This window comes from Bicyclus anynana, chromosome 23 (assembly GCF_947172395.1).
Source record: "Bicyclus anynana chromosome 23, ilBicAnyn1.1, whole genome shotgun sequence".
Taxonomy (NCBI): Eukaryota; Metazoa; Arthropoda; class Insecta; order Lepidoptera; family Nymphalidae; genus Bicyclus; species Bicyclus anynana.
Window position 1 is genome coordinate 1,316,188 of NC_069105.1, and position 12,179 is coordinate 1,328,366.

The 12,179-nt window shown below is 37.9% G+C and overlaps 1 protein-coding gene across 1 annotated transcript; it reads right to left on the reverse strand.

The window, feature by feature from the left end:
- Positions 1-3,211: 3,211 nt before the first annotated feature.
- LOC112050761 (uncharacterized) lies at positions 3,212-6,296 on the reverse strand. The gene is made up of 4 exons (XM_024089105.2): positions 6,148-6,296; positions 5,232-5,400; positions 4,335-4,430; positions 3,212-3,361 (listed from the first exon to the last, which is right to left on the reverse strand). The coding sequence occupies exons 1-4, from the start codon at positions 6,294-6,296 to the stop codon at positions 3,212-3,214; spliced, it is 564 nt and encodes a 187-aa protein (XP_023944873.2).
- Between the last annotated feature and the right edge of the window lie 5,883 nt (positions 6,297-12,179).

Below are 12,179 nucleotides of genomic sequence, written 5' to 3' on the forward strand. Positions count from 1 at the left end.
GGTTTCCACACGACATCGTACCGGAACGCTAAATCGTTTGGCGGTACGGTTTTGCCGGTAGGTTGGTAACTAGCCACGGCCGATGCTTCCCACCAGCCAGACCTGAACCAATTCAGAAACCCCAATCGGGGATCGAACCCAGGATTTCTGTCTTGTAAATCTTGTACTCTTTGAGTGAACTCACAAGGATTGCTGAGTGGTTTATAAGGTTTAGATTTGTAATATAATGCTAAGCTAGCAAATTAGGTTTTACCTGCAAGGCTAGTTTTAAATTATGATAATAAAAAAAAATCCACCGCGCATACCACTGCGTCGTTAAAAATAATTATGACGTTTAAAGTTAGGCTAATGAAAGCAGAAACATAAGTCGCCCGGCAAATTAAAAAAATAATATAACCTCAGAGTTATAGGAAATAGCATGATGCAGCAGGATGCTTTAGTGTGTTGCAGGTAATAATCTCTGGAACTACAGAACCGATTTTGAAAATTATTCTAACACTAGCAAGCCACATTATTTGTGAGTGTCATCGGCAATATTTTAGGCCTCTAATCTCACGGGAACGTAAACCACGTGGGTAAAACCGCGGGACGTCGGTTATAAGTAAAATGAAAAGTAAATATGACCTACTGCGTCGTATGACGCTATAAAGTTTAAATATGGAACGCTATCTATGCGCCCATCTGGCGGTAGTCCATTCATTCGCGCTGCCAAAATATAACTGAAAGCAATATTCATTAAAAGTGTGGTGTGGTCTGCACTTTACAGGAAACTAATCGGCCAGCACCAGAACAAGGGTGGACATGTTTTACAGTTTTGACGGATATTTCTTGATTTTTGGGTTACGTCATATCTCGTGTTTATAAACCAACATCGCACTAGAATACATCATCATCATCATCATCATCATCATCATCATCATCATCATTATCATCATCATCATCATCGTTTTACCACAGGACTGCTAGGCATCGCAGAGATCTGCACCGCTACGTTGTCGAAATTCCATGTTGTCGAAATTCCTCGGATGCGTACTAAGTGGTTTAGTTCCTCTTTCCTTATACGCACTGCAAAGATGTGGAATGCTCTCCCAGCTTCAGTTTCCCCACCACCTATAGTATGGGTATTTTCAAGTCAAGAGTGAATAGGCATCTTCTAGGCAAGCGCGTTCCACCATAGGCTGCATCATCGCTTACCATCAGGCATGACTGCAGCTAAGCGCTTGCTTATTCAAAAAAATCATATCAGGTGATGAAGGTCCATACTGATATATGAGCCTTTTGTAGGTACTATCAAACTTCACGATCCTGAGCGTGTCCTAGCGAATTCCACCTAGCGAGGGATCGACCAACACTGCGATTTTTAGTGAGGGGTCGCCATTCCAGCACCTTGAGACTATTCGGGACCATGTGTAAATGAACACTTAAAAGACACAGACACATTATACGAGTAGTTATGCGTTGACCAACCCGCAGGCCCAGCGTGGTCAATCCCGGGCAAAACTTTGTTATGAACTAAAGAAGACGAGTTTTTGACGGCTCCTGTGGCGGCGACGTTTTTTGTCCAGGTCTGGTCGGTGGGAGGCTTCAGCAGTGACTAGTTACAAACCTACCGGCAAAGACGTAGGTACCGTCAAACGATTTAGCGTTCCAGTACGATGTCGTGTAGAAACCGAAAAGGGGTGTGGATTTTCATCCTCCTCCTAACAAGTTAGACTGCTTCCATCTTAGTCTGCATCACTTACTTATCAGGTGAAATTGTTGTCAAGCGCTAACTTGTAAAGAAAAAAAAAGTTATTGGTCAGATACAGCATCACCCCAACCCAGTAAAATCACCCCATAGTATAAAGAGTATCAAAACGAAGTCCCAATTGGTTGGATATGGATAGTCCGGTGTTCCTCTACAAACTGGTCACACTATTCGTACAACATTGACATGTTTTTTTGTGCAATAACCACGGCGACACTTTGAAATATTTGTGTCGCTCCGCAAACTGTCGCACCGGTATTACATTGCCTTTGAAATTGAATTTTTGATACTAGAAAATAAAGTGTCACCTATTTTAAAGTCTATCTCTACTGCCTACTATACCGTACGTATCGTCAGTATTAGCCGATGGACGTCCACTGGACATAGGCCTCTTATACAGGGTGATCGGGAGTATTTCCCATAACTCTAGGGTTATAGATAGATAGATAGATAGATATTCTTTATTTACACACCACAAAGACAAATATAAGTGACATAAAAACATATTAAGAAGAGATCAGCATACAAAAGGCGGCCTTATCGCTAAGTAGCGATTTCTTCCAGGCAACCTGCGGTTTAGGAAAACTTAAGGACATCAGCAGGTGGCGTAAAACAAAAATAACCATAGTATTAGTAATACACATACATACAAATAATTTATATCCTAATACATAAACAATATTACACAAATACCTACAATAATGAATAAATTACATATCAAAATATACTAATAAATACATATAAAGTCATATTGAAGAGAAATAATAGATACAGATCGTCCTTACTGCACCAGATAGTGAGTCTTTACGGCATTTTTAAAAATGTCCAGTGACTTTGATTGCCGTATGTACAATATTATTCATTTTCATTCATATAATTGAATGTTATTTTCTTTAACAAAAAATAATTTAAAATGTGCAAGGAACTTGTGTTCTAAAATGAATATTTTCGCAGTAAATAGATCTTTAAATGTATTCTATAGACGGATTTTTATAATAATGACGTAGCCTTATTGTCTTAATGTTTTACGTATTTTAAAATACAACGATAGTCCTGTAGTCACAAGTTCAGGGCTCTGCTCGGCGTTTTTCTCTCAACCACGCGATGGACCCGGCACCCGCACGGTGAATCCATGGAATGCTAAGATATTCGTCTCATAAAGGCGTGTAATAAAATATTAGTTATGCAGTTCGTTTCCTATAAGTGGTCTTGTCAACACCTTGAAGTTATGGGAAATACTCCCGAGCACCCTGTATAGACCTCCAAACATTATGACCTCGGTCCAACCTGCGCTTTCCGGCGCGGGGTCGCCATTCCAGCACCTTGGGACCCCAACCATCGGCTCTTCGAACTATATTCCCTGCCCACTTCAACTTCGCGACTCGCTGAGCTATGTCGATGATACGTGTTACTTGCTAATAATGTTTAAAATAAAACAATAAACACAATATCTACTCGTATATTTTATCCATCGAAGTTTTTTGCCAGCTCTTTAAAGAAGCGAAAATCTTCTTTGTCATGAATTGGTTCGTCGTCGGGTTCTGGCAAGGCGAAGGCGGGTGTCGTTGATTGGTTAGCGGCTGAGCCTGGTAGGTGCGAGACGAATATTCGGACCTGTATCAAAATCTGTGTAAGCATTGGCGTGCAAAAGGTTCTTAACTAGGGTAGGTTAGAGCCGCGATAGCCCAGAAAATATTTTTTTCTGCCTTCGGTTCGGAGGGCGTTTGAATACTATCCGGGGATATCAGTTGTTTGACCAACTTTTTAGTTTGAGTGCATTTTAAGAAAACCTGAGGAGACTCGTGCTTAACAGTGAGCGTGTTTAATGATGAGGTTAGAGAAGGATTTTTCCAATTTAATATCATCATCATCATCATTATCAACCCACATTCGGCTTACTCCTGAACTCGAGTCTTTTGTCAGAATGGAAGGGGTTAGGTCAATAGTCCACCACGCTGGCCCAATGCAGATTGGCATACACGTAGAGAATTAAAAAAAAAATCAGGTAGGTATATAGGTTTCCTCATGATGTTTTTTTTCCTTCACCGTTTGTAACACGTGATATTTAATTTCTTAAAATGCACACAACTGAAAAGTTGGAGGTGCATGCCACGGATCGGATTCGAACCCACGCTCTCCGAATCGAAGATAGAAAAAATTATTAAATTTTAAATATGTAAATTAATCCTACTAATATTATAAACGCGAAAGTTTGTATGGATGTTTGGATGTTTGTTACTCTATAACGCCGCTACTACTGAAGCGATTTAGCTGAAATTTGGAATGGAAATAGATTTTACTCTGGATTAACACATAGGCTACTTTTTATCCCGAAAAAAAACCATGGTTTCCCGAGATTTGCGAAAACTGATGATTTTGATGATATGAATGTTACTCTTTCACGCCTCAACTACTGAACCGAATTAGCTGAAATTTGGTATTAAGATATATTATAGCCTGTATTAACACATAGGCTACTTTTTATCCCGGAAAAATCCGTGGTTCCCGAGGGATTTGTGAAAAACTGAATTCAACGCGGGCGTCCGCTAGTTTTAAATATTTTTAAATAAACATTTCGGTAAGCTACCTTTTTATCCACTGCTCTAAATTTCTTTAGCAATTTCAACGAAGCGCGCTTTTCTGTGGGATGAGACATTTGATACAGACGCAGCGCTCGGTGGAACTGAAAACACCAAAGTATCATCATCATAATTGTTATTACAAGACGGAGGTCCTGGTTTCGATTCCCAGTTGGACCGATTGAGCTTTTCCTCTGCTAATCACTCAGATCTGTTATTTCCATACATGTTTGAAGAAAGAGAATCGACGTCTCAAGTTAGCAGCGGCGAAGAGTTCATGCAAGCTGATTCCCGCCGGGTTACCTTTAAAATCCATACATATTCAATGTTGTATTGTATTGTACCTAGATGTATGATTTTATATCAAGCTGTATGAATTTCCTTTTCTTTGGGACGGCTTACGTTCATCTAAATTCTATCTCTCGCCTAGTGGGAGTTTTCAATGTTTTAATACTGTGACGATCGCGTAAACGTAAACGCGAATTTCTAAGGAATTGAAACATTTCTGCAGTAGTGCCATTAGATGGCGCTGTTTCAATTATTTAGAAATTCGCGTTTACGTTAACGCGACAGTATCAGTATCAAACTGCTACTAGGCCTTCTTTGTGCATAGTGGGAATTTTCAATATTTTCATACTGTAACTATCGCGTTGACGTAAACGCAAATTTATATGGAATTGAAACAGTTGTGCAGTAGTGCCACTAGATGGCACTAGGCCCTCTGGTCGACAACTTTTTCACGTGATCTGTCGATAGCAAATGTCATTGCTATACATTTTAGAATAATCAAGGCGTTTGCGATCGTAGTAAGAGAATCGACGTGCCACTTGGCTACAAGTCCAGGTCTGGCTGGTGGGAAGCTTCGGTCGGCTGATATTTATTTACACACTAAAAACCATTTTTACCCTTTCCAAAAGACACCAGGCATCTCTATAGCTCTGCAGTAGAACGAGTGGAGTCAGCACAGCTGTGTACTCAGCTGTCTCTTGGTCCAGCGAATCGCCTTCTAAAAACTCACGCACTGTCGCTCTAAACTTGTTCAAGAATGCTGAGTTTGAGAGGTCCTTTTTGAAGCTGAAATATTGAAAACGCGTAAAATCTAAATGTTGTAATGGTAAGCGAAACCTTCGCGATTACAGGATTTTTTTGACATAATTTCTTTTAAAAATGACCAATTTTCCTGTTCCTCAGAATCAGAATCAGAATCATTTATTTGCCAGAAACATTAAAGGGGAATGTCCATCCCCGCCCCAGGCCTACCTTAACCACCAGGCAATTTACTTATATCTAAAAAAAATCTTGATAATTTTACTTTAACAATGAAATCATTACTTTATAAAAAAAAGTTTGCTGCAACGTTTTACGACGTTTTTATTTATTCGACATCCATGTTTAATTTGTCCACAACGGGGACAAGCTAAGATCGTTGACCTTGAGCTTGAGTTTTACGATATTTTATGAAGATTTATGATTGGTTTGTTTGTTTTCTTGTTTGTTCAGCTTGTTGGTAACAGAATAAAATAATACAGCATCAAATGTTACTTCGCCGCAATGGTACACCGGCGAACATTATGACATGGCGACTCAAAAGTCACGCACTTGTGAACGATGTGTGTAGGGTTAACGGCACCTTTGACAGATATCTAACACTCCCCTTTTCCACTCAAGTCACTCTCCCCGCCTATCCCAAGTAACCCATAAAGAATTACACAACAAGAGATGTGGACGGCTCGAACGCCACGAGCACACTGAAGCCGTCCGTACCGCAAGTCGTTGCAACGCGGCGATAACACATAGTAAGTATACTTTCCTGGAACTTACAATGGTAGTACAGCGTAGAATCTTTGATTGATTTCTTTGTTCGTAGGATTAATGCGTAGGCAGGACTTTTCGGTATACTCCTGTGGCCTTTGCGTATCCATCCAGCTATCCTCACGAGACATCTCGGGGTATGGTTTGTCGTCTGTCATACTCGTAGTGTTTGTAAACCGCTATGATATTTTTTCAAGATCATATTTTATGTTTTTATTTAGTTTAACACAAATCATATTAAACTAGCAGACTCTGTCAAGCTTCGCTTTATTTTTAAACTTTACTAGTAGACGCCGCGCGGTTTTACCCGCGTGGTTCCCGTCCCCGTAGGGATACGGGGGTAATATAGAGCCTATAGTCTTCCTCGATAAATGGGCTATCTAACATTAAAAGATTTTTTTAAATCGGACCAGTAGTTTCTGAGATTAGCGCGTTGAATCAAACAAACAAACAAACTCTTCAGCTTTGTAATATTAGCATAGATTTCTTTTAGAAGTGAAAGCTTTTTTAAGAGCAGTGATAGTCCCGTGGATATGACCTCTGCCTCCGATTCCGGAGGGTGTGGGTTCGAATCCGGTCCAGGCATACTCCAACTTTTCAGTTGTGTGCATTTTAAGAAATTAAATATCACGTGTGAAGGAAAAACATAGTGAGGAAACCTGCATACCAGAGAATTCGCTGTGTGTGAAGTCTACCAATCCGCACTGGGCCAGCATGGTGGACTATTGGCCTAACTCCTTTCTAACAAGAGACTCGAGCTCAGCAGCGAGCCCAATAAGGGTTGTTAATGATCGAATCGAAGGCAGAGGTCATATCCACTGAGCTATCACGTCTCTTATGGTTAGATACATACGATAAACAAACACCACCATAAGATACTCCACGCCTGAGTTTCCATAGCCACTGTTATATCTAATTCATCCTCAACATTTATGTTTAAAATGTAGACTTGTACCCTCAAACATACATAATAATAAATCACTCAGTAATAAATTGAAATATAATAAAAAACAATAAGAAATTGAAATAATCATATTGACAGAAGTTATACTCACAGATTAGTTATCGTATAGATGCCTACTTTATCTGTGAAATTCATCTGTCTACACTGAGATTTGTATCTTCTTTGTCTACGGTTTTTATTGTCTAGGTCATCTACTTTCGTTATTCTACTTCTTTTTTGTTATTCTTTACAAGTTAGCCTTCGTCTCAATTATTACTGCCTCGCTTACAATCTGATGGTAAGTGATGTTGCAATCTAGGATGGAGACGGGCTTCGGTCTCTACACGACATTGTACCGGAACGCTAAATCGTTTGGCGATACGTTTTTGCCGGTAGGGTGGTAACTAGCCACGGCCAAAGCCTCCCACCAGCCAGACCTGGACCAATTAAGAAAACCCCAATCAGCCCTACCGGGATCGAATCCAGGACCTCCGTCTAATAAATCCACCACGTATATTTGCGCTGCGCCACGGAGGCCGTCAAAATTTACGTTTTAGTCTTTAAAAAAGGTAAAGTTTGTGGTATTTTAGAGGTAATTTCTGTATCTACTAAACCGATTTTGAATATGACTTACTTACCTACTTTACCGATAGAAAGCTACGTTATTTATGATTTCACAGGATTGGGAACCACGTGGGTGAAAGTATTCTTCATAGAAATAACTACAAAGATCTAATTTACCGTAACAGAACAAGTGTAAAGAATTAAATAAAATTAGGCCCACTTCAACCAATTACCAAGTTCTCCAGACATCTCAATGTTAAACTCCGGTCCCGACTTGGCTTAGTTGGATTAGCTAACTAACCGCCCCGACGAGTCCCGACATGTCCCGACACGTCCCGACTCGTCAAAACTTAGTTAAATTCACTTACACCAAATACTCGTGAGAAAGGCAAGCTTTTGTGACACTTTGACACAAATCGAGTATGTAACATGAGGGTACTTGTATGATATTGGATTTCTACGCGGACTTTGCCTTAACTAGATATTAGATAGTAGAAAATCCGAACTGCTGGTGATTTGCTCATTCAATTCACTCGCTATCTATACTAATATATAAAGCTTAAGAGTTTGTTTGTTTGTTTGATTGAACGCGCTAATCTCAGGAACTACTGGTCTTATTTGAAAAATTCTTTCAGTGTTAGATAGCCCATTTATCGAGGCGGTGACATTTATGAAAGGCGGTTTCACCTTCGTGGTTTTCGTTCCTGTAGGAATACGGGGATAATATATAAAGCCTTCCTCGATAAATGGGCTATTTATCACTCAAATAATTTTTTAAATCGGACCAGTAGTTTCTGAGATTAACGCGTTCAACCAAACAAACAAACAAACTCTTCAGTTTTATAATATTAGTATAGATTGTTATTAGCTTAGATACATAGATAATAGAGGATGTGACAAGTAATTATTTTTGAGGCTTCCGGTAACCATGTTTGGTCACCAAATTGAGCTAGGGCTGTTTTATCGATATTAAGCACTCGATATAAAATTATACAAAATATTATGTTTACTAAAATGAAACATTTTAAATTCTGTCTTACATTATTATAATATAAAATTCCATACAATTGATTTTCTCATTAAAGTGTTTTGTATTTAACACAGATTAATCAATAATATACAGATGGAGCGTACGGAACATGACGGTGTCATACCCGCTACGAATATGAAATTCAAAAACGAATACGTTTTCTTGTCAGTACGATACGAACCGTCGCATCAGTAATTTTCAATATTATTCAAGAAAAATAGCGTTAATTGTTTCTAAATATTTTAAAAACTAAAGAAATAAGATGGAGTATTTTTTATTGATTATTATATCAATTTACGTTTTTGTTTTTATATGCAAATGTCAAGGAGACGCGTGACGATATAGCGAAACAAAATAATTGTTCACTATTCATCGATATTGTAAACAATACTTTCCCAACACTACGTATACGGTCAAACCAAAGCTCGTGAAATAATTCAATTCTTTAAAGGATTGCCCATAAAACCACGTAAGGCTTTGAATTAGTCAATGGGCCTAATTAATAAAAAAATACCTTTAAAATACTCAATATCAACAGAAAAATCAAAGATTTTAGTACTTACTTGTGAAATGAAATTCCCGCTAGTTTTGATTGGGTTTTGTTGGTACAGGCAACAACTGCACACTTCACCATTGTATAATATTTAATTTATTTTACGATTCACAAGCTATTGGTTATTATTTCCGTAATATTTCGAATACCGTTACGCCGGAACCACAACAATAGCCATTTTGGGTCACCAAAATCAAAAGATAATTTGGTCGCAACTGACATAATTGATGTTGTCATGTAAAATATGTCTAACCTCTTTACGCAATGACAAAAAAATTATCTATCTCGCTCCATTAAGGTAGCTTTCTTTAAGTTAGAGAGGTTACGAAAAAATTTTGTTTATTCTTTAAAAAAATAAATACTTGACCAAATTTGACGTAAAATGCCACAGGTCCATATATATAGGTGTCAAAGGTTATTAGTATATAGAGAAGTATGGATTGGTTTTAAAGGTCACTCGTAAAATGAAATACTCTATGTAAAAATATTAATTTAATGCTTAAATAGAGTTTTTTTTTGTTAAATATGGAAAACTTTGGTGAAATAGTTTTTCGTCAGGTCCATGATTCTGTCAAATCCGAAGTTCGTGTCGTTTAGTGCTATTGTTATGCTGAAAAGCTGAAAAGAAGACTACAAGATAGTGAAGTTGTAAGATAAATTTTCTTTTTTTTTTGGCTACAGTAAGAGTAAACCTTTTTTTCTATCCCTTGGGAATAGCTTTTTCTACATGTTCAACAGCCAGTTTCTTCATGTAAAGCTAAAGTAACTGTAAATAGTAAAGAAGACTTTATTTTTCAGTGAACAATACCGTCACTTTAGATTTATGACGTTACTTTGACTGTTATTTGCCATGAAGAAACTGGCCGTAAGTCCATCGACGCCTATATTCATAAAAAAACATGTTTCCTATTTGTAATACTACTTGGTCCACCTAGTGGGGGGTCGTAGGTGGTCTGGTTAGTACACACTGCGCTTTTTGGTGCGGGCGCTATCCAGCACCTTGGGACCCCAACGTCCACTTCGAACTGTATGCTTTGCTCTTTGCCACTTCTGCTTCGCGACTCGCTGAGCTATGGCATTGACTTTGGTTCTTCTGTGGTTCTCCTTATCTCTGATCCGATCAACAAAACTCCAAGCTCGCTCCATCACCCGCTGAGTGACTTTGAGCTTTCTTATTCTTCTTATCTATACTCTATAGATAACGCCCAGGTCTCGGGAAACCGTAAGAATTAATTTAAAGGAGATGGTCCAAAATTATATGGAGCCCAGGATCAGTCATTGTACCCTAGCGGAAATAAAAGAAGATATTTTTTTTTTAATATTTTGATTATCAGATCTACGAATTTAATTTATTTCTTTGGAAATAATATTCATTATCTCCCAAGAAATGCAACAATAATAAGGGTAATAATGGCGGATTGATGACGTTTTCAATGCAGTAATCGATTTGACGTTTGCTGTCAATTGTCATGTCATAGTTGCTCTATGGGCGCCATCTTGATATAACTCAAAAACTTGAGATTTTATTTTATTTATTCCTTTTTATTTAGTTACATTTATTCCCTTTTAAAATTTTCTATAAAATCCTTGTATTTTTAAATTTTAATGATACGGGTTACAAGAGTGGACCAGAAATGGACCATCTCCTTTATTTTATACATACGGTTTCTTATATAAAATTAATATATGTTTTTCCGGTTTAGGTACGTACCTAGGCGTTAAAAAAAAACTCACCAAGCAAAGAGGAAGTAAAATACACGTCAACTGGTCTAACATGTTGTGCTATGAATACACTATAGTATTGTATGAATTTTTTGTAATATTATTTTTTTATCTCGCTACATTACGTTCTCGGGTACGGCAATTTAACCGTGGATAATGGGAACGTGCGAACATGAAATTCATAATTATAGTATACAGGGTGCTTGGTAGATTTCCCATAACTCTAGAGTTATATTCTTTAAAGAAAATTAATTAAAAGTATCTAAGGAATATTTGTTCTAAAATCAATATTTACGAAATAAAAAATATTTCTTTTGTAAATTGATCTTAAATTTTGTCCCTTATATTATGACCTAGCCAAACATATTTAGCATTTAAAAAGCCGTGATAGCCAAGTATATGACCTCTGCCTCCGATTCCGGAGGGTGTGGGTTCGAATCAGGTCCGGGGCATGGCACTTCCAACTTTTCAGTTGTGTGCATTTTATGAAATTAAATATCACGTGTTTCAAACGGTAAAGGAAAACGTCGCTAGGAAACCTTCATACCAGAGAATTTTCTTAATTCTCTGCGTGTGTGAAGTTTGCCAATCCGCATTGGGCCAGCATGGTGGACTATTGGCCTAATCCCTCGCATTCTGAGAGGAGACTCGAGCTCAGCAATGAGACGAATATGGGTAGATGATGATGACGATGATGATGATGATGATGATGAAACATATTCATTGATAAATATCATGAAGTACCTTACGTAGTGATGTGCGGAGTGCCAGTTGCAATATCTCGTCGATATCGACAGTCTGACCTACGATTATTTATTTTAAAATGCAAGGATAAAAAAATGTATGGGAATGACAAATCCGATCGATATCGATCACGTGACGTGTCGATAGCAAATGACGTATACATTTTTTACACTTTTTAAGTTTCGAAGCGTTTGCGATTGTAGAAAGAGAATCGACGTGGCAGCGTACAGGCCCTGGGCTGATTTTATCCCTGGTATCCGGACATTAACATAATCGTATCCTGGACTGAAAACTTTTAGGTATTAGTAAATATATTTATTGACATGATGCAATTTAATATAAAAAAACTTATCATCCAGTAGACAGGACTGTGAAGATCATCATACTCTAGATCTTGAACATAGCGATGTGTCAAGGGGTTTTTCATTTATATTGATTTCGTTACTAAATACAAATTTTTACTTCTGTGTGCGTAATTTGCGTTT